Here is a 23,478-nt window from a genome sequence, read left to right on the forward strand (position 1 = left end):
CACTAAAAATCACTTTTTTCTTCTTTCTACTTTATCATTTTTAGACTTGTGTTCATTGTTTCACCTCTTACTCATCTGAAGTTCCCTTCATAACTTGAGGATATGCGTGGCATTCAGGTGACAGAGCACAAACTTAGCACTGGTCTCACCTGACCCCCAGATCCCCAAGTGACTGACCTCACACCCAGCCTGGTGCTTTCTCGGCTCCTTCACTATCTATCTCCTCAGGACATTAAACAAAATAAATTAAACAAACACTTATTAAATACCTTATATGAGCTGGGTACTGGGGTAGACATCAAGCTCCCTGTCCTCAAAATAAATTCCAAATCTACTCAGGAAAAATCACCTAGTGAAATAAGCCCTAGATTTATTTAGTTGGGGTGGGGGAGCTGTATTTAATTCCAGCTCTGCCATTTATTAGCTGTGTAACCTAGAACAGATATCGCAAACGTTTGGCCCTCTGTTGCACTGTGAACCAAATTAAAATTTAATTGGGAAATATTTAACAAAGTAAAACATACAGTAGAACATAGATAATGTTAATATTGCAATTTTCTAAGTCAAGCAGATCCTCATGTATGCTTTCGGGGGAAGACAGGAGGGCACTGTATCACTGGCCCAGTGTGTGTAAACTACTTCACTTTTTGTGCCTGTTTCCTCATCTTTAAAATGAGGAAGTGTCCTCTCTAAGGTCCCTTCCAGCTTTAAATCTATGATCCTATAAAAATAAATTCTTAGGCTCCCCACAGGGGCTGACTCTTTTGCTAGTAAAGCACTCAGTCACACTTTCTCATTCAACCAATTCCTGGCATTGAACTTACCTTTGGAGTTGAGATGCACTGGGGAGTAAGTAGTAACCAGGAAAGATGACCAAAATCTTCCATATCTCATAAAGCCAAGTCAATGATATTAGGATCTCTCAGAATAGAGATTGCTGGCTGCTAACATTTAGGGACTCTTCATTGCTTAAGCATTTCATTTATGTACAGAACTGGGCTGATACATAGAAAATAGCAACTCTGAGGTCAATGGGAAAATAAGACTATGCAAAAATCTCTAATTTGGGGGAAAAGGAAAGCAAGCAAGCAGCTATCTAGATGCTGGTAAAATAGACAAAGCAGGAAGGGGAAGAACAAGGACAACTTAGCTTAAAGAGAATGTGAAGAGCCATGAGAATAGAGGTGGTGCGATTAACAAGCATCAATTAAGCATCTAACTGCAATTATAAAGAAAATTAAATATAAAATATAGGAGAAAAGTGAACATTCCTGTCCTGACCTTTCTGTGCCTCTCCTAGGTGCCATGGGATGATCTACGCTACCTTTTCGGGGAAATTATGTACGGAGGCCACATCACAGATGACTGGGACCGCAGGCTCTGTCGGACATACCTGGGAGAATACATTCGAACAGAAATGCTGGAAGGAGAGTTGTTGTTGGCCCCTGGATTTTTGATCCCTCCCAACTTAGATTACAAAGTGAGTAGCCACACTCCTCAAGGATGGCTAACAAATTAAACATGAGCAACACAGTAGCAAAAAAGTTTAATGCTGCCCTGGTGGGCTCTGTGACAAGAGCCTTTCAGTATAAATGGAGTATCAATAATTGAGCAAAGAACCAGGGCAACTAAAATAACCTAAGATTTGAAATGCCTCCTATAGTAAGAGGGAATGGAAAGTGGGAGCAACCATAAATGGTATGGGGATTTGGGATTGGTGAAGAAGGCTGGAACTGGGGTTTGGGAAGATCGCATACAAAAACTGTTTATTAACGTGAGGGACACATTGTTTGGCTTGCATCAGTACCCCAGCATCTTCCTATTTGGGAATGCATTCCTTTCTTAAATCCTATTATCACCTTTTTTTTTTCCAGGGTTACCATGAATACATAGATGAAAACTTGCCGCCTGAGAGTCCTTATTTGTATGGTCTGCACCCCAATGCAGAAATTGGTTTCCTGACGGTCACCTCTGAGAAGCTATTCCGAACTGTTCTAGAAATGCAGCCCAAAGAGTCTGATGCAGGAGGAGGGACAGGAGTGTCTCGGGAGGAGAAGGCAAGAAATGTTTAATCAAATATTTCAGCCAGATTGAAGTAAAGAACAAATGGGAAACTTTTGACCCCTTGGTCCTCAAATCACAAAAAGCCCAAAAGCTGGTTGCTATAGAACTCTCCCCTTTTGGTCTCTCACTTCATGCTAATATAACTAAGGAAACATTAGCAGCACCTAGAGATCCTTGGTAATCAGGAATTGGGAATGAGATACCTTCTAATAGACAAAAAACATGCAAATACCTCTTCATGAGTTCTGCTCCAACCTCCTAAACCCTAAAAATTAGAAAAGGCAAGGAGAACATCTTCCTGCTTTGGTTGAACACCAAAGGACTGACCATCTTTTGGCAGCACCTAGGTTGGACTTCTCCTTGTCCTTCCTCCAGGGGCCCTGATTTATGGACGTTTTGGTCAGGAAATCTGACCTTACAAACAGAAAGATGTGAATTTTTTTTTTAACTTTCACAACTATAATTAAATAATACAAACCAAAGACCCTCTGGCCTAGAGACAAGCTACCAGTAATGGGGAGATGTCGGGGCTTTGCAGGTCAAAGCTGTACTGGATGAAATCCTTGAGAAGCTCCCGGAGACATTTAATATGGCAGAGATCATGTCAAAGGCAGCTGAAAAGACGCCCTATGTGGTAGTCGCCTTTCAAGAATGTGAAAGAATGAACATCCTGACTAATGAAATGCGCCGCTCACTGAAGGAGCTGAATCTGGGATTAAAGGTGAGAAAAGATGAGTAGAAGTGAAGATCTGGCTTAGGGAAGACCCCAGCAGTAGGCATGGTTCACTGTATGGCCAGACAAACAAACAAGTTCCTAAAAAAATACAGCTTTATCTCAGGGCCGCTGATTGCTATCTCCTTCCCCTACATCATGCCCTAATCTATTGCTCTCTACATGGAATTGAATCCTAAATACTATGGAGTTGGATCAAGTGCATAGTCAGAGAACTTAGAAGCCTAGCATAACTGGTAGCCAGTAGATCACTGATCTTCTAGGCAGGCTAGGATTGCCCTCTTACCCTAAGTGCAATCATCAGAGGCAGCTGGTGGTGCAGTGGCTGGGGCACTGGCCCTAGTCAGGAAGACCTCAGTTCAAATTCGGTCTCAGACATTTATTAGCTACATAAACCCTGGGCCAAGTCCCTTAAACTTCCGTCTGTCTTGGTTTCCTCAACTGTAAAATGAAAATGATAAAAGCGCCCACCTTGCGGGGATGTTGGGAGGACTGAATGAGACAATATTTGTAAAAAGTGTAAAAAGCAGAGCACCTGGCACAGTAGGTGCTATATAAATGCTTCTTCCCTTCCCTCCATTTCTGGAACAGAAACATGTACGTACAATATTTAAGCACTTACCAGGCTCGCCCTAGTCTTCATGGATCTATGTGGCTCAGCTGCCACAGCAAAGTAAGGACACACTCACCTTCGGTGAAGTGAAATAGTGACAGGTCAGCCACCTGTCATATTTGCAATACAGGTGATGATGAGAACTGGCGGCAACGGCTGATATCGGCCTCTCTTTACCTGGTTCCTTAGGGGGAATTAACCATAACAACAGACATGGAAGAACTTTCCAACTCACTATTTTATGACAATGTTCCCGAAGCGTGGGTAGCTCGGGCCTACCCCTCCATGATGGGTCTGGGAGCTTGGTATGCCGACCTGATTCTTCGGATCAGGGTGAGTAATTTCTTCTTCTCGGCCCAGGATGAAGAATAAGAATGCTATAACTCCAAGGGCCTGCTAGGAGAAGGCTTGGGGAGGGAAAGTTTCCCTCCAAAGTCTCCAAAACCACAGTTGTCTTAGCCCTTTGCCATTACGTGGCAGGAAGGGCCTGGCCCACAACCCTCAAGGCTTCCTGTAACAATGGAAGCATTTCCTCTTTAAAAAATAAACAAGTATGAAGGGAGAGCAGTTTCTGCCAGCATGAATGTCGTGAGATATTCCTTCCCACTGTGATCAAGGGCAGACAGAGTAAAGTGTGTGCAGGGTTGAGCCCCCTGCTTCACCAAGCAGGATGACTCGAGTGCCTTGGGTTGGAACATCTAACCCAATTAGGTTCCAATTTTAAGTAAGTCCCTTCTTGACCCTTCTCTTCCCGTTCCCTCATTTAAAATGGAGCCAAACAGTAAACCTACGTCATACATAGGAAGGCAGCAGAGCTTCATTGATTGTTATTTGTAAAGCCCTCTCAGCTCTCTGGCTGAAAGACAAGGGAAAGAAGCATTCTAGCATTCCCTCTGCTTAGTAAGGCCCAAGGAGAGCGCTGGTTATTCACAAGTCTCCTTTCATGTTTCCTTCCAGGAACTTGAGGCTTGGACAACAGATTTTGCCTTGCCCACGACAGTGTGGTTGGCTGGCTTCTTTAATCCCCAGTCCTTCCTCACAGCCATCATGCAATCCATGGCCAGGAAGAATGAGTGGCCTCTGGATAAGATGTGCCTTGCCGTGGAAGTGACCAAGAAAGCCAAAGACGACATGACTGCCCCTCCAAGGGAAGGTGCCTATGTGAATGGCCTCTTTATGGAAGGTAAAAAGGGTCCTTGCAACCTAACAAAACTCTTAAGAGTTCCATTCAATTCAAACAGATGAGACATGTAGCAAGGAATGATTGGGGTCTGGGAGCAGTAAGGGGTGGATGTTGCTTTCAGTAGATGCAGTCTCATTCATGACTTGGAGGTGGACAGACAAGGGAAACTGATTCTGAGAATACACTCCAACAGGACTGAAGAAACAGAAACCGTTCCATTTGGCTTGGGTTTATTTTTTCTTTTTTTTGCAAGAGATCTGGTGTTTCATTAGCACAGAAAGCTCCCAGGAAGCTACTTTCCCTACCAATGCACATAAGCACTTTCTCTCTAGGTCCCTCCCTGGGAGTTCTAAGTGACTTGCCCAGTGCAGCACAGCCAGGATGTATCAGGGGCAAGATTTGAACCCAAAGTCTTCCTGATTCTAAGGCCAGCTCTCTAGCCACTGTGCCATGTTGCCTCTTGCAAAATACAGCCCTTTTGTAAGAATGGTTTAAAATCTTTTGAAAAGCAATAAGGAAAAAGGTCCTTCTAGGCTCTGGAGGTCAGGGAGCTCAGAATGATAAGTTTCTGTGACTCCTAATTGATGACTTTAAGGGTCTTTTCCAAACATACAGGGTAATTGCCCTCCTCTTCTGAAATTAAGTTCCAAGAAGTTATCCATGCATGTGGAAAACAAGAGGCTGAAGGGAGAGAGGCTGTGTTCAAGCTTCTCTAAAAAGGCAAGTGGGAAGAGGAGGTCAGCCACGTCATTCCCTGGAGGTTCATTGAGCTGAATTTCAATAATTCTACACCGCATCCCACCCCCAAACCCTCTCCTCCTCTTCTCCCTCCCAGCGACTGATGAATGACCAATTTTATCCCTTAATTCTGGGAAAATGTCAGTATAATGCCAATAGGAGCAAAGGGGGCATTTACCAAATCATTGAAGAAAGGCACAGTTGCAACCACTTGTCAGTATTTATTTTGGAATTTCAGGCAGGAAATATAAACATCATTAAATAGGATGAGTAGAAATAATAGTTTGGTTAAAAGCATATCCCTTTAATAATAATATATATATTTTATGTAGAATGTATATATACACACAAGACAGACATGAAGTATGAAGGTCTCCAATAATCTTCAGCTACAGCTATGATTTCTTGCCATAGCAAAGAGAAGGCTGAGGGATCAGGCTCTGAAAGTACTAGTTTTAAATAGATGAAACTCAAGGAACTTCATTCATCCGCAGCTTTTGTGTTAAGCAATTCCTGAGTGCACAGTGGGATAAGCGAGTCACTTGTAACGTGCACGTAATTACCCCTATGAAACCCTATTTTTAGCAAATTCCATTTTTAGTTGTTTCTGTGACAGTTCAAGCCCTGGCAAAAAGCCTCTACTCTGCAGGAGCCAAGACTGTCCCATAAGCACTTCTCCAAGGGCAGGAAGGGGCAAAGGCAGGGCCTCTCTCCCTTTCTCCCTTCCCCTGACTTACTGCCAGCACACCAAATGGGAAACCTGAGCCGGAGCCATGTTGTTGATTGCAGGGGCTCGCTGGGACACCCAAAGCGGAGTCATTGCAGAAGCTCGGCTGAAGGAGTTAACACCACCCATGCCCGTCATCTTCATCAAAGCCATTCCTGTAGACCGTATGGACACCAAGAACATATATGAATGTCCTGTCTACAAAACCCGAATCCGTGGACCCACGTATGTCTGGACCTTTAACCTGAAGACCAAAGAAAAAGCAGCTAAGTGGATTCTAGCAGCGGTTGCATTGCTTTTACAGGCTTAACTTTCTCGCTGGATTCTACATACACTGCCCATGAACCCTGTGCCAGAGTAATGGCCTAACCACAATTCCGATTCAGAAGCTCAGCCTCACGACTTGTATTTTTAAAATAAGATTCATGTGGTTTTTGGTGTTTTGCTTTTTATTTTTCCCTTAAATAATCAAGTTATTTTGCAGCAAAGAACATCTGGGCTAACTGGGAGAGGAGGGCATCAGATTAAAATATTCACACCATTAGTCATGATCATCTTGGTTACTTGCATTTACCTTTAGCTCAAGCCCTGAAAGCCACCAGAAATAGGCTACCTGGGGAAAGGGAGCTGATTCCCAGCAGTCAAAGGAAAACAACAGTATGGTCTTGACTTCCCAGAAGTCCTTGGGTTTGTCTCTAAACACGGCCCTCTCTGGCCATGGATCACAAAACAAGCAGCAGTAGCCAGTCCCTACTCTGACTATTCCTAGATCTGTTAAACGTTGGGGAGCCCATCCTTCCTGTTCTTACTGTACACCATTTGGGGATGGGCTGTTCTATGAAAATGTTGTTTCAAAATAACTTAAACTCTGTGTCCAAAACTATACTTTCATTTACCATTTTTGATGGAACTGCTATACCATATATTTCCCTGCCTTACTGAATATAGTAAGCATGATGTTCCAAACAGGTACCAAATTGATAATCCTAATCACTGCTCCCTTTCTCAAAAAGATTCAATGGCTCCCCACCGCCTCCAACATAAAATAAAAACTACTCTTGGGCATTTTAAAGCCTTTCATAGTCTGTCTCCAACCAGAGCTTTCAAGGCCCAATCATACACTATTCCCATATTCTTCTCCCACAAAAATGGCCCACCTACCATTCCTCCATACAGGATGCTTCATCTCTCACTTTCACGTGGATTTTCCCAATGCCTGAGAAGCTCCTGCTCCTCACCTCTCTCTACCTCTTGGAATCCTTGTCTTTTTAAGGCTTGGTTCAAGTACCATCTCCTTCAAGAGGCCTTTACACAAGCATTTTGTTTTATGACTAGTCATCTGCACTAAAACTACCCTACTGAAAGGTAACGTAACATGTATTCTGTTGGGAGGTAGGGATGATGGATTCAGACTTGAGGCCTGGGTTCCAAATCCAGTTTCAGCATTAATTAGCTGAGTTGTCTCGGGCAAGTCACCTATCGAAGTTCATTCCTATTTAAAACAAAAATGACTACTTTACACTGACGTTTATTCAGTCTGAGGAAATTAACTAAATTATTAAAGCACTGCAGAAAATAAATTTGATGACTACAAGCTGAATGGTAAGATGCAGCACCACATCTCACTAGCCAGCTAGATAAGGTGTAGCAGTTTTTTATTTAGAATCACAAATGACTGTCTTCAGAGTCTGTCTTTCTACCCAAAAGGAGACAATCCCTGGCCTATGTTGTTCCATACTGGAGTGGGGGGGGGGGGTAACAAAAAGGTGTACATGAGAGACCCAGGCTACTTACAGTCATAAGTAATGCTGCCCAGAAAGCCAGAGATCTGACTAGGAAAAGCTAACTTTAAAAAAGTAGAGAAGAAAGGAGGAGGTATTAGATGGGAAAGCTATAAGAAAAAGGTAGGTCTAGAAAAGATCTAAAGAATACCTAATGAGCAGTTTAGAGAAATTTTCAGGTCATGAATGAAAAGTGATCTTCAAGTAACATGTATGTCACAGAATCTGGCGTAAATGTGAGATAAGAAAAGGTCACCGTCAACTGTGTGGAAGGCTTTAAAAGATGAATGAAGAAGAGTCTTCTGAGGATGTCTGGTGTCTTATGACTTGGGCTTAGAGTTCTAAGATCACCATTTTTTTCCTCTAAGTACTCTCAAATAGTTAAGTACTTAAAACTATCCTGTATGAATAAGTGGTAAGGGAAACTGAATCTGGAATAACTATGTAGGGGTACAAAGACCTTTCATGCCAAGCTGGACAACATGCAAACAAATGTGGTCAAGCCTACACATCCTCTCCCTACCTGCTTAGTAGCAAGAGATTCTAGTTCCTATGTGGTTACTGCTTTGGACTTAAGAGTCAGGGGAAAGCTGGGTTCAAATCCCACCTTTGAATTTAACTCCATCTGTAAAATGGAGGTAGTGATAGATACCTATGTCTATGTATCTGTAGCACCCACCTCACAAGATTGAGATAATCAATGCATTTAGAATAGTGTCAGCTCTGTTATTACAAAAAGGAAGAACTACATTAGGAAGGGCATGGCATCCTCAAATAGTAGAGAAAGTCCTGTTGTACCCTGCCACAGCCAGATCACATCTAGAGTATCACATTCAGTCTTGGACACATTTCAGGAGGAAATGATTAAGTGAAAGGAAACCAAGAAGGGCCTCAAATTCATGTTACATAATAATTGGTTGAAGGTTCTAGATATGTTTAACTTGGAAAACAGAAGATTCAGGGTGCACGACAGCTGGCTTACAGTGTTTGCTGTCTCAAAAAGGATAAGATATGTTCTGCCTTGGCCCCAGAAGACAGAAAGAGAAACAACTGATACAGATTTGCAAAGGAAAAGATTTAGGCTTAGTATAATGAAATACTTCATAACTATTAGACCCTTCCAAAAATGGAATGGACTGACTTGGAAAGTAGTGGGAAGTCTTCCAGAAAAAGTCCAAATTGGATTCAGTGGCCTCTGAAGTCCCTTTCAATTCTGAAATTCTGTAAGAGTCTCTCTATGCTGCAAGTAGGAGGAATAATTTGTACTTTGTATTTTGGAGTAATTTGGACACCTTCTGGTGTCAAAAGGGGAAAATGCTAGTCTTTTTTGCATTTACCTAGGCAAAGATAAGGTATAGGCAGATGTCCCACCCAGCATGGTGTGGCCAGCTGACCAAATTACCTCCAAATGTTTCAGAGGATGATTCAGCTTTAAAGCTGAGATCAAATGCCTAAAGTAAAACCAGTATTAGAAAGGAAACTGTTTTGCAAATTAAAACTAACTCCTTTGGTGACCGAGAATTTGTTTTTCTGTGACTGATTTTAACAGTGCTCATTTCTGATTTTTCTAGTATAAGGAGTCACTGTCCTAGGGCAGAGATTTTCTTGATGAGAGGTCAGTGAACAAAGAGCATAAAGTCAGGACATGAAGCCAGAACTGCAGACTTCTTAAACTGCAGCTATGTCACAAGAGTGTTGACATTAGTCCCACATGATCTAAAGGAATGCTAAACCTGTTTATCTAAGGTCTCTATCCACAGCCCCTTATTGCCTCTGTACATTCCTTTGGTTTCTCCAGCCTCGTTGTCTTACAGGATAATTTAATAACTACTTTGAAGCCTACCCCTGACAAATGGTGCATGGTTGCTCTGGGGTAGCTGCAGGCTCCACCATATACCAAATATGCATGGCTTTTAGGGGTATTTGATGGGGAGGGGGAGTGGTATCACCCTGGCCTGAAATCTATTACTGGGAAATGTCAAAGTAAAAAGCAAAGCCACTGGATACCAGAATACTTAACAGCTAGAGGGACGAAGGATAATAGCTAGTCCCCCAGCAACACACTCTTTCTAGAACCCATTCTGAAAGGATTAGAGTCCAAACCAAAGATCAGATTAAGAAGAGATTAAACCCAGATAAAACCTGGAACTATTATTCTGGTCAAGTTCTGTGACTAACAGCTGGGTATCAAAAAGAAAAGGGTCCCTTACTACCAAGGGTCACTGTCCCTTTGAGTACTACTATTACCTAATTGATACAGATCTAGAGCATCTCATCTCCTTAGCTCTAAGTCAAGAAAGCTAGCCTCGGATCTGACTCCTTAGGTGCCTTTTGCTCACAAGCTATTAGCTACAGCTGGCCACGGCAACAAGCCAGGGTTGTTTTCCCAATTTGCAGTGACAGAAGATGAAACGTTGAAATTCTCTTCTTACCACCTTAATGGGAACCATTCCTTTCCCTCCAGCAGAGGAAATCCGCAGCAAGAATGCACCGAGCATTTATTAAGCACTTACTATATGCTGTAAAATACTTTGCTGGAAGATGAGAACATTCTTTCTTAAATTTATCATTTCCCTCATCAATGACAGGGAACAAGGTAGATGAAAACTACTCAAATTTTTAAAGACTGTTTTGGATTCACCCAAGGGAAGTGATCAAAAAGACTTCAGGTCTCTGAATAAACTGTACTGAGCCAACCTCTGCTCTAGGTTGAAATGATCAAAACAATGATGAGATTCAGTAGAGAAGGGCAGAAATCTCACCTACCAAATGGTCATAAGGTTCTCAGCTCAGAAGAAGTTCTTAATCAGTGGAGTCACCATCTTCACCCACAGCTTGACATACCGACTTGGCTGCTCAAAGGTGGCTGATGACACCAAACCTGACCTTCGGTAAAGTTGCTCCTGTTCCTAGAGAACAAAAGAACAGCATTAGTCAAATTCCACCTAGCACCAAGCAAGCAAGAGCAGCCTACTGGCCACAACCAAGAATTTTCTTTTTAAAAAATAAACAAATATTCAGCATAGAACCTTCAGGATGGTACCATAAAACAGGTACAAAATTCCAATTATGATCTAGAACAGGAGACAGCAAAGAACAACTGAAGAGCCTGTAAGCTAAAAAGTTTTTACATTTGCAAATACAATAAAAATTAATTTTGAAATATAAAAATTATCCTTAGCTTGGGGGCGGGGGATAAAAAGCAAGTGAGCCTCATGTTTGGCCAGTGAACTGTAGTTTGCTGACAAGGTGATGATCTCAAGCGAGCCTTTTTCCAGGTCTCCGGGCTTGGTGAAGATTCCAGTGTTCAGGTTTCAATAACAACCTAGACAGTCCTCTAATCTAGACAAAGTTAGGAAGGAGAGTGACAAGGATGAAGAAGATGAGGATGACTCTGAAGAACCTACGGTATCACCCATGGCAAAGGAAAGGCTGCTCCTGGGAAAGCCAAGGAATCTCAGGAAGAGAGGGAAGGTGATGAAGATGAGGAAGACAAAAGATGAGGAAGAGGAAGAGCCCGTGAAAGAAGCACTGAGAAAAAGGAAATGGGCAAAGAGAAGGCCCGAAAGCCGAGAAACAGAAGCTGGTCACTGAAGATACACTGAAGCATCGACAAATTTCAGTTTCTTCACTGGTAACCTGAACTTCAGCAAAACTGCTTCTGAGCTAAAAACCAGCATTATGGACTTCTTTGCAAAAAAAAAAGACCCTACTGTTGGACACCTGCACTGGCACCCCCAGGAAGTTGGCTAAGTGGAATTTGAATCTGCTGAAGACATGGAAAAGGCTCTGCTCTGGAACTTAGTGGCTCTGAAGTGCTTGGCTCTGAAATAAAGCTGGAAAAAGCAAAAACAAAAAAACAAAACAAACAAAAAAAAAAACAAGACCCAAGATGCGAGGACACTCTTTGTAAAGAATTTGTCATATAAAGTAATTTAAGAGGAGCTCAAGGAAGTGTCTGAAGAGGCACTTGAGGTCTGCACCAAGGATGGGACTGCCAATGGAATGGCCTATGTTGAATTTCAGATGGAAGCAGATGTGCACAAGGCCTTGGAAGAGAAGCAGAAAACTGAGGTTGATGGCTGGGATGCTCATTCTGGACTACACAGGGCAGAAAACCTAAGGCCAAGAGAACTCTAGAGGTGGGAAGAATTCCCAGGGTGGGACAACAGCAAGCTGGCAGACTCCAAGACCCTGGTGTTGAACAACCTTGCCCATAGCGCCACAGGACTCTGCAGGAAGTGTATAAGAAAGAGACATTCATCAGCTTGCCCCAGAACAACTGAGGCCAACTTAAAGGGTACAAGTTTATTGAATGTGCCTCTGTGGAAGATGCAAAAAGTATGACTTCTTGTAATGACAGATATGGAAGGCAGAGACATCTGGCTGGAGCTGAAGGGACAGAGAGCCGCTAATGCAACCCCAAAGCCCTGCCCCAAGACATAATGGCAGAAATACTGAAAGATTTATTTCATGGCTCTGTGGGCACAAGGACAGTCACAGACAGGGAGACGGTCTTGAAAAGGGTTTGGTTTTGTGGACTTCAACTCAGGAAGACACCAAAGTTGTGAAAGAAGCCATGAAGGATGGGGAGATTGACAGAAACAAAGTAACCCTGACCTGGGCCAAGGCTAGTGGCTCTGGAGGCCAAGGAGGTGGCTGAGGCTGCCCAGGGGGCTTTGGTGGCAGAAGCCAAAGAAGCTTTGGAGGCCAGGGCAGTTTCTGAGGAAGAGGAGGAGGTGACAACAAGTCACAAAGAAGAGGAAGTTTGAATAGTTTCCCCCTTTCTCTTTTCCCCTGCCATGTGAACAGAATTTAGGTTTTATCCTGTCTTCTAATCACTGATGGAGACCTCTGAGGACATTCCAAGACAGATTGGCAGTCCAGGGTAGTCTTGGAAGAGCCTGGATGACATTTCAAGAGAGAGAGTGAGGCGATTTTAACTGGATGAATGTTCCGTATAAACTTTTTGGAGAGATGGGTGATAGCAGTGGGATGTCACCTTTTTGTCTATGATCGTCTTGAGTTTAACCTCATGTACAAAACTATTTTTTCCCCTTAAAAAAAAACATACAGAAATGCTATTTTTCCAGTCCACCATAAACATCTTCAGGGCAAGAAATCTCTCTTCTACATCTTCTACCCTCTCCAACCCCGGGCCCTATAGCTTCACATTACCCAGCCTAGTACCTAAACATTCATGAAATTGAGTACCCAGCCATCTAGGGAGGGTTTGATAGGGGTTATTTCTAGATCAGAAGACTCCAGCAACTTAATATGAATACAGGATTGAGAGCAACCCTAGCCACAGAAAACAGAAACCCATGAGTGCTTTAAAATCTTGGGGGTTGGGATTAAAGCGCAGTTATTTTTCTTTCCCTTTCAGGATAAGAACCTGACAAAAGCGTAAAGCCTAACCTAATTTCTTCCTTTTATTAATCTATTATATATCCTTTCTGACCTTTTTTTCCTTGAGCATGAAACAGTTTGTTGCCCCAGGGACGATGCAATGGTTTCAGATAAACAGAGGGACCCTACTTCAGCTCTGCCTTCTAATTGTGTTGCTCCCAGGGTCCAAATCCCTGGCTGGGGCTGATGACACAGAATCCAGCTCTAGTCTCAAGGGGCTGGTTTGAAGAGCTCTCCACAGACTGGGCTCCAGCTTCATGCTTTCAAAATGAATAAGCAGCCAAGATTTCAATTAAATTACCAGAAACACTTGAGTTTCCTCACAGGCTCCACAACACAGATGCAAGAGGAAGTCAGCTGATAGAGGTTACAATGCCATTGTGGGGGGCATTTCTTGGGTCACAAGTGGGAGATGTGTGTTCTGAACAATACCAGGAAGTTTTCCACTTTTAATTTATGCACCAAATGCAGGGAAGGGACTTTGCTTCCTATATATAAATACTTCCCTCCATCCCCTGCTCTGAGGTCAGTGTGACAGCTCCAGCCCTTCCCTGAACGGCAGAGAAAGAACACCAATGAGGCAGCTTTTGAGAGCTCAAAGATCCTTGAGTAGCTGGAGTTTTAGGAGCTGCATATATATATATATATATATATATATATATTGGCAGGTCAGGAGAGAGAAGTTAACAGTTTTATCTAGCAGTACCTATCACACTTAGGGGTCATAACATTCTTTAGCTTCATGTGTCAAGGCGATTCATAGGTGTGGTAGTAGAATACATGTAACATGAATAGAAATGAGTTTTAGAATTCAAAAGCACATATAAAAAGTTCAGACTTTGAAGGAGGGGAGAGAGAAAAAAAAAGATGAATTATCACCTTCCTACAATCCTCAAATGCCCCTCATTCAGATTTGGGAAGAAGGAAAAATATCCCAATTATGTTGGCTCTGGCCACAAGCATCCCAACTGTTCCCAAGAGGCAGGATGTGGGTTCACTACCCTGTTATGAACCCCTTATTCAAGAAATGCAGAATTTAACATAATCGATATTTATTCAATGTCACTCAGTTGATACCCAGAAACAACATTCTGAAAGACAAAGAGGGATCCAGGGTCCAAGCCTGAAAGGACTTTTTCTTCTCTACCAACCCAAGACCAGGGCACCTAATGTTAGCCTTAAATCAAAAATAATTGCATTAAGAACTGTCTTGCTGACCTGAAAGCAAGAACCCATGAAAACTGGATTCAAAGATTACTGAGTTTGGGGAGATTTTTACTGTCTTATGACACTAGCACAAATATAGAGAAGGCTACGATGTGGGGAATTTCAGGTTCATTGCCACACTAGCCAAGGCTCAGAGGCCAACTGTACTGGAGTGGAGATAATCTCCCTACCCTGGCCTGTCTCCATTACTGTAATCTTTCTGCTTATGTGAACACCTCAGTCATTTTATATTATCTATATTGTAAAATGTGAACAACTAGACATAATGGCAAACTGGATAGTTCCATTTGCACACCCCTTCCTACCCCTCAAACAACTATCAGGATTATCAAAGTCCAGAGAGGCAGGGCCCAGAGAAGGCAATTCTCATTTCCCTGTACAACAACAAAGAGGCAAACAATTTCACAACAGCAGTTCCCGAACATCTGGGAGCAAAAGTCCAAAAATGACATAGTCAACAGCTGAAGTTTATGAACAGAAGTCATATGTATGTGACTGGCATGAGAGGAAAGGAAGCAGAAGAGTAACTGGAATCGCGGGGGTCGTGGCACAGGCATTCTCCTCATGCTCAAATCTGGGTTCAAAGCTGACCTAAACTGAGTCTAGATCTATCCCAGAGACTTCCCTAGTGCGCTGATTTATGCATTTTAAGCAAAGTAGTCCAAGTGGAAGGGTCCAATGTTGTGATCATGAAGGGCTCCTCCAGCCAAGACAACAGCTAGCTTTTCCACCTATCATGTGGTCCTATTCATACTACATCATGAGGCTATTATGAGGAAAGTGACTTTCAAATGAGTTGTTGGGAGAGGGGTCTCCTAAAATTTTTTAACTCCCATCCAACAGTTAGGAGGAAATTGAGTTTCTCTCCTTCCATAGCTTCCCACTCTGTAAAGCCAGACCCAACCAAATACTCTAGAAAAGTTTTTGCTGCAAGGGAAGCAAAGCAGCAGGAGAGATGATCACCTGGGAACTTGAAGGAGAGGTGGACTATACCAACTTACCATGTCACCCTAGGAAAGCTGTTAAGAGGCTAGCTTTCTCTTGGAGAAGTTTCCTCCATGGTCAAAGGAAAGCCTTGACTCCTTCCCTTTTCTGGCTGTGGGGAAAACTGATACTAAGGATAAGATTTCTTCTGAAGAAGAAAAATGTCTCACAAAGTCCAAGTGACCATATTCTAAGTGAGGACAGCCAGTCTTACTGCTTCTATTCCTGTTTTTTCTGATGTCACTTTGGAGGGGAAATGAAACCAATTGGCTGACAAGTCCATCACTAAATGCCACTTGAACACAATCCCAGGCTAGTGGTAGATGACTATCTTCTCTTTATAGGCTGTTTCTGTCTTTTATGATGTTTCTAGATCACAAAATACAGTATCACTATTTGAAGTGGCTAGTGGCCTGGATACTAAAACCATGACAAATTTCCAAAGACTGGCATAAGTCTCATGGAAAAGTGCCATTTTTAAGCAGTCATTTTTACTACCTAAGTTTCCTTGTCAGAGATTTCTATAATTACTAAGGTCTCCTTTTTGTGCTGATGTTTAAGGCAGTTCAAAGCTCTGGTTTTTTGAACTTGCTTTTCTGATTTTTCTTCTCTTTTTCATGTATTTTTGGGGCTACTCTTGCCCCTAATATTTCCAAGCAGCTTGCCCCTCTTCTGTACGATACTTTCCTGAAATGACTAAACCCTGGCCTGGGAGTTTCTATTGAAGAGAGCTGAGATCTAAGTAATTTTTTACTCTACTCTCTTAGAATGGTTCTAATCCTAATCAAAAAAAAAAACAGCCTTAAGCTGCCAGGCAGCTGTTCTGATCAGGGAGAATGGATTTGGCTGTGCTAGAATTGTGGCCACAGGAGAGTCAAGAAATGATTCTCAGAAAGGTGCCTCTGGGTTTGTCTGTAGGGACCAACCATTCCCATAAAAGGAGGATTCACTCACAGGGGAAAAAAGCAGGCTTCTTTCCCACTCTGATCTAGGCTTCCCAGCAGGAAGCAGTCCCCAAGAGGAACCTGATGTCAACTACGTCCTAGAGTTTTAGTTACCACTGTGGATCAGTGGCACACTGATCTCAAAGGTAAAATTGAACTCCCAACTATATATCCCCAGTGGCCCCAACCCACCTGGTGGAGTTGCTGCTGCAAAGCTCGGTTCTCTGTCACAATGGCAATCTGGGCTTCCAGGTCCCGATGAACTGACCTGTATCCAAAATTAGGAGAGCCAATCAACGTGAGACAGGGCAGACTGCTCCCTGCCAGGTACAGCCACAAGCCTGCAGGGAAAAGGAAATGTGCAGACAGAGGAAATGAGCAAAGAATCTGCTGAAATCCTCTCTGAATGTTGTTTCAACTTAAAATAAATGCATCCAACCAGTGGAGTTTTACTGGAAATGAAATGGCTATGGCTGGAGGAAGTAATGCTATTCTCCCCACCAGTACTTCTATCACCACAAACAGAGCCTCTGGTTAAGGTTCTATGTTATTCCTTCCTAGCTATACCTGCCATACTTGCAAGAGCCTGGGGGCATTCAGGGAATCTCTTGTTCAGTATAGAGACATGCTTAGCAGAGCCTTCAAATCTAATGGTCACTACTTTGCCCTACTCAGCACTACCCAATTGCTTCCTGGCATGAGTTGCTACACTTCAGCAGCTTCAGCCCTTTTGCCCAACCACTGATAGTTGGCATTTTTGGTGTTTTTATTTAAAATTTTTAAAGGGCACAGTGTCTCTATGTCCAAATTTTCTTCTCATCTGTACACTACTGTCAATCACCTCTGCCAGCCATGGTCTTTCCGTCCTCAGAGAATTTCAGTGCCCTCAATCTCTTGCATTACCTCTAACTTGGCTACCACATCCTGACCTGATTGCGCTTCTCAGTTAAAACCTAAGAGCCCCAGGTTTAGCGAGAGGCTAGCCAGTTCCTTCCTAAGAACTGTTAAGTGAAAAGAGAAGTCTCATTGTACAACTAACTGCTTCCTGGCACTAAAAGGCACATATACACATGGCTGTCAGAATGAAGCGGGTTCAACAACTCACTCTACCTAACAATTCCTCCACTAGAAGGCGCAAGTAAGGTTCTATTTTATGTGGAACAAATCAGGTCCAACTAAGCTCCACCACCTAGTCCTCCACACAACCAAAGTTGAATTGCTACTTTAGTTCTATCAAAGACAGAGAAATATGCCAAACTAATACCCATTCCCACTCCTCTGCTCTGTCAGGACAAAACAACTACAGAGCCTTCACAGGCACCTAATAAATCTAAGAAATACTCATTAACACTCGCCTTGGCTGATGTGGAAATATTTTGCATGTATAATGGGTTTCTTGTCTTCTCAGTGGGGGAGAGTGGAGAGAGAAAGAGGATTTGAAACTGAAAATCTAAACAAAACAAAAAATCCAAAACACTGATCTTGGGACCTCTTTGAGTAAGACCACTTATATTTGGGTTCAGGAAACTCAAAGTTTTCTACCCCATTTCCAAATGGAACTGCTTTTTTTTTTTTAAACTATAGCTCACTACAATATAATCACAGAATAAGAAGTGTGAAGTATGGGCATCCCCCAGTAGTAATGGGCATTTTCTTCTCTCTCCAACCCTGGGAAATTACTAATCCTGAGTTACACCATAAGGAAATTTCTATTCACTGAAAACTTTTGGTCTCAGCTTTCCTAAAACCATGACCAGATGCCAGACCTCTGCTCCTCTTAGTGTTCCTCCTACTCTAAGCACCCCACTGCATATCTTCATATTTGGTGGCAACCCCTATCTTGGCCACTTATCCCATGATCTAACCAGTCTCTCCCTACCAAAATAAAGCAAGAGTCCCAAAGTCCTCAGGTTTCTAGGGAAGTCTAGAACCCTAGTTCTTTGTTCAAATTGGCCTAGCAGGAAGGTGGCACTCAGAGATTGTAGATTTCCTGTTAAGAGCACAGAAGAGTTGACTGTTTTGTCCTGTACCACCAGGACCAACAGAGGCTGTGAGCACACAGAATCCTAATGGTCAGAGACATATTCAAGGTGATATTCTTCTCTCTCTTCTTCCCCTCAGCCCCTTGACATAAAGACAGGACTGGACCTCTGTTCCCATCATTCGATTGCACACCATCACCTACTTAGGAGGCATATCCTACCAACACAAGTCAGCATTGGTTCAATCTACCTGGGCCCATTTCCTTTCTACTGGATTCACTTTGCACAGACCCTGCTGTGCTCAAACACTCCCTACATTATCAATCTCTTCTGCGACTGTCCAAAACCTTTACCCAAACCGACAGACAGGGCCATCACATATGAATCCTCAAACAGAAGCCCATTTCCTAATTCTAATTCAGAAGAAGAATATTTCTGAGAACATCTTGACTAAGAGAGATTGTCAGCTGCTGCCTGTTCCTGTAACACGATTTCCTCCTCCCCTACTATGTGCCACATCAAAGCCAGTCAAGTGCCTGGGTCACTTCATCTGTTGCATCTCCTCATATGAAAAGACCTGCCCAGAGTCGACCACAGTGAATTGCTCTGACTCCATTTCAGCCCCCCACACCCTACCCCCAACCTGGGGCGAGGGGAAGAAGAGAGACAAGAGTATCACCTTTGATATGTCTCTGACACAAATGATTCTGTGTGCTCACAGCCTGTGTTGGGTCCTCACAGTACAGGACAAAACAGTCAACTCTTCTGTGCTCTTCACAGGAAATTTACAATCCTGGGTGCCACTTTCCTGCTAGGCCAAGCTGAACAAATGCTTCTTCTCCAAAAGGATAAAACTACTGCTGGGAAAAAGAAGGTTACAGGAACCTAGGTCTGTATCACCCTTACAAGTCAAGGTAGAAGCTTTCAGCCCTACTAGTCTTGGTAATATCAATCCTTCTGATTTGAAGATTATTGGTTTTTTTTTTAAATTCACATCATCACATTACTTGATCTGCCAGATATACCCAGTCCCTCAAAGTGAAGGTTTACACAAATCCTGCACAATGAAAGGTACCCAAGTAGAACCAATTTACAGTGTTATAAACTTGTATTCATCCTCCAACCAGTCCTACACCACAAAGCCTGGCAATGGCAGAAGGTGCCTGTTGCTTGGGACACATTCTGCATTTTAAAAACTGATCTAGATGCATTCTCCCAAAGGTGTGTCTAGAATAAGTCAAAATATAGCCCTTGAATCAAAGGCAGCCAGTTTACAGCATCTGACCAGGTCTATCTCTTTCCTTCCACTCTCCCCCATTTCTTTTGGGACTACTAATGGCCCCTGCATAGTTCATTTGGGGGCAATCACCACTAAAAAGGTTTGGCAGAAGATCATGGGTTCAATATACAGATCACTTCAGTATTTATCCACCGAAAACAAAAGACTAAAAACAATCCTCAACGGCACTAGTGCTTGTGTTTGTGAGATCAGTGATCGGTAAATTATGAATTCAGACCAAATACAAAATTTTAACCATTACCATAATATAAGAAGAAGCCTGACTGCTCATGCACCAATCTGAGAACTAGTTCTAGATAAAAAATTCTTAGTGCTTGTTCAAATACCAGGGAGCATTAGGAGGCTTGAATGGGGGATACAGAAGTTGCCTTAAGGCCTGTTTCACTAGTTCAACCAATCTATGATTATTTTTTAAGCATCTACTGCTCTGTGCTAGGCACTAGGGCAGGGGCGGGCTACCTGCAGTCTTCAAAGCCACATGCAGCCCTTTGAATGGATCTAAACTTCACAAAACAAATCCCCTTAAGTAAACTTGGACTCAGTCAAAAGGCTATACCCAAGGACCTAGAAGGCCAAGGTTCCCCCCTGCACTAGGGATATGAATACAATGAATGATCCAATCCTTGCTCCCAGGGAGCTTCTACTCCAACAGGGGAGATGACGATGATAATATCAATAATGAAAATAAACAGCATTTACATAGTGTTTAAGATTGGCAAAGCACTGTACACATTCAGCTGATTTGATACAACTACTTTGGGACATAGTTGCTACTACTACCCCCATTTCAAAGATAAGGAAACTGAGGTTCAGAGAGGCAAACATTTTTCTTCAATAACTTGTCCCAAGTCACTCTTCTAAGTAAGTGTCTGAGGCAAGATTTAAACTCAGGTCTTCCTGACTCCAAGGCCAATTCTATGTACTCTGAAACCTGGCAGCCCCATGAAGTATATGCATGGGCACACACAGGCAGAATAAACAGAAGAATAAATTTAAATAAATACAACCAATACAAGGCAGGTTGCAAGGGTACTAGCACTTGAGATCAGTAAAGTCTTCCTGTAAAAGGTCTTCCTTCAACTATTGTTTGAAGAAAGGGAGTGAGGGTGTGCATTTGTGGAGAACAGAGAGAAGACCAGTGGCTGGGGGGGGGGGGGAGTGGGGAGAGAGGAATGGGCCAAAATTTTGAAAGGTTTTTTAAAGCTAAACAGTTTATATTTGATTATAGAGAAGGCATCCTTACCCTTTTTTGTGTTTCATGGACTCCTTTTGGGACCCCTTCTCAGAATAATATTTTTAAACCCAATAAAACACATTTTATTAGAAAAGAAACCAATTACACTGAATCAGTCATCAAAATATACAAGGTCACAGACCCCAGGTTAAGAACCCCTGTCTAGATGATGAATTTGTAAAGGACACTGAAAAGAACTTAGGTAGAACCAAGAGTTATGAAAAGCCACAAAGGAGAGAGATTAACTAAGAGGATAAAGTGGTCGACAGTGTCATATGCAACAGTTTGAGAGATCAGAACGCAAAGACTATCAGATCTGGTGATTAAGAGATCAATGGTCACTTTGAAGGAAGCAGTTTCATCAAGTGACGAAGTCACAAGCTACATTGCGAAGGACTGAGGAGTAAGTGAAAAGGAGAGGAAGTGAAGGCAGTGAAGGGAGATAGCTTTTTCTAGGTGTCTGAACAAATACAAGACGATAGCTCGAGAGTTATCTTAGGGGCTAGTAACATTTTTTTAAGGATGGGGAGATGGGCATATTTGACAGCAGTAAATATAAAGACTGAGGTTAAAGATTAAAGAGAAAGGGTGACTGAGTTTAAAATTTTTGGAGAAGCTGAAAGGAGATGGGATCAAGGTCATATGTAGATGGACAGGTTGACCTTGTCAAGAAGGACCACCCATCACTATCAGAATCTGCGGGATAGGAGATAATGGGGGATGATGTCAAAGGGTTTTGAGATGACTTTTCTTCAATCAACAGAGTGCAATTTCTATCATTGGAGGGGGAGGTTTTAGACTTTTTTTTTAATGTCAAAAAGGAGACCTCATACTCTGTTTTTTGTTTGTTTTTTTGGAGGAGGGAAGGCAGGGCAACTGGGGTTAAATGACTTGCCCAAGGTCACACAGCTAGTAAGTGTGTCAAGTATCTGAGACTGGATTTGAATTCAAGTCCTCCGGATGCTAGAGCCAGTGCTCTACTCACTGCGCCACCTAGCTGCCCCAATATTTTGAAAGGTTAGGGGCTACTTCCCTAAACCTCATCCCAGAGGCCAGTGGCTCAGATCCAAACTACAGCTGAAGATACACTGAAAAGAGTGGAGAAGTGGAGCTTCTGACCCACCTGGAGAAATGCTGCATTTCCCAACCAAATGCCATAAAATCATTACCTCCTGGCCTTGCTAGAACAAGCCTCATCCCCATTCCCACTTCACCTCAGGTCCCTTACCTGCTGGAATCAACAACTGCCACTGTCATCTTTACAGTTCCCTAGTCTTGGAAAAACTAGTCCTGAGGAATGAAAAGAGAAGGAAAGAACACCTACAAGCTGAGGTGAAAAGGTCCTTTAGGAGCCTGTGGAAGGTAAGACAGGGCATAAGAAAGGAATAATGGGAAGAAATCTCTTGCAGGCCAGCCAAAACACCCAACTTGGCCTGGTGCTGCCCCCAGACCCCCATGCTAGAAGCTAGAAGGGAGGCTGGCAGTGAAGGGATGATCACAAAGAACTGGTCCCTCCCCTATTGCCTTTTCTGAAGTTCTGACATAGGATATCTGTTGAAAAAGCTTCAGAATTTTAAGAACACATCTATCTCAGTGACAAACCAAGATACAGAGAATTGTATCAATTGGAAGTCAAGAACGTCAGTATCTTTTCTAGGGAATAGAATGCCCTGTTTCTATTGTGTGCAAGGAGAAGCCACACATTTAGCCCAGGCGAACGGGCTAAGACTGCTTTGCTGGTGTTCTGTTAATTAGAACTCTAAAGGTACTGTTCCAAGTTGCAAGGCCAGAAAGTGGTAAAAAGTCCTTGTCCCAAAACAAAACAGATCTCAATAACCCTGTACTCCAGAGCTTCTCAGTTATTAATACCAGCTTAAAAGACAAATGCACCCCATCACAATTCAGCTCTAACCAACAGAGCCCAAGGTTCATTTCTACATGCCTTCATTTTGATGCTTATCTATGTCTACCTGGAAGCTGAGCCCCAAACCTCAAACATGAATTACAGGTGTGGCCACTTCACTGACTTTCAGCCCTGAAAGGGGGGTGAGGAGGGTGCTGTCTTTCAGGATTGGGGTGGGGTGTTCAGGCAGGGCTGGGCTGGATTCCAGCATAGAAGTGAGCCTGGAATTTGCCCAGAAGTATATGTTTCCTGCTCTTACCAAAAAACCAACAGTAATGGCTTCAAAGGTGACACCATAAAATGCAAGGAAAACTAGGATTCATAAATTTTATGCTTGGGCTCCTTTTGAGACCTCATGTTCAATGGCAACCAATAAATGTTGGCTATTGTTAATTGATCCATTCTGTCAGAGATACTCTAACATGCTTTCCTCTCCTGAGGTCAGGCATTGGTGGATCCCCACCAAATCATTTTTCCCTTCATAGGTGAATCTGCTTCCATCACAGCTGGGGACCCTTACTCTGTCCTGGCACATTCTTGAATAAGAAATTTAGAACTATGTAACAGGAAACTGACAAACTGTGAATCAGATCTGCCAGTTGCCTAATAGAAGTTCAATTTCTATCCTCCCCCCCTCCTCTGCCCCATCTCAAAAT

The 23,478-nt window shown here is 42.8% G+C and overlaps 2 protein-coding genes across 3 annotated transcripts in view; one reads left to right on the top strand and one right to left on the bottom strand.

Annotated features, from left to right (window-relative positions):
* DNAH17 (dynein axonemal heavy chain 17) overlaps positions 1–6,397 on the top strand; it is a 258,405-nt gene extending 252,008 nt beyond the window's left edge. The window contains exons 75-80 of the mRNA XM_036755900.1: positions 1,301–1,480; positions 1,875–2,057; positions 2,603–2,785; positions 3,600–3,743; positions 4,368–4,593; positions 6,121–6,397. Of these exons, the coding sequence (XP_036611795.1) occupies positions 1,301–1,480; positions 1,875–2,057; positions 2,603–2,785; positions 3,600–3,743; positions 4,368–4,593; positions 6,121–6,368 (1,164 nt within the window). The 3' untranslated portion in view covers positions 6,369–6,397. The remainder of the gene's footprint in view (positions 1–1,300; positions 1,481–1,874; positions 2,058–2,602; positions 2,786–3,599; positions 3,744–4,367; positions 4,594–6,120) is intronic.
* Positions 5,533–23,478, bottom strand: part of PGS1 (phosphatidylglycerophosphate synthase 1) — a 44,863-nt gene continuing 26,917 nt past the window's right edge. The window contains exons 8-10 of one of the 2 annotated variants that reach the window (XM_036755902.1): positions 16,596–16,744; positions 10,606–10,748; positions 5,533–6,213 (exon numbers count right to left, since the gene is read on the bottom strand). In XM_036755902.1, the coding sequence (XP_036611797.1) occupies positions 10,629–10,748; positions 16,596–16,744 (269 nt within the window). In that variant the 3' untranslated portion in view covers positions 5,533–6,213; positions 10,606–10,628. Of the gene's footprint in view, positions 6,303–10,605; positions 10,749–16,595; positions 16,745–23,478 lie in introns of both variants that reach the window. The other variant, XM_036755901.1, reaches the window with a different exon arrangement.

Source organism: Trichosurus vulpecula, chromosome 4 (genome assembly GCF_011100635.1).
Source record: "Trichosurus vulpecula isolate mTriVul1 chromosome 4, mTriVul1.pri, whole genome shotgun sequence".
NCBI classification, from domain to species: Eukaryota; Metazoa; Chordata; class Mammalia; order Diprotodontia; family Phalangeridae; genus Trichosurus; species Trichosurus vulpecula.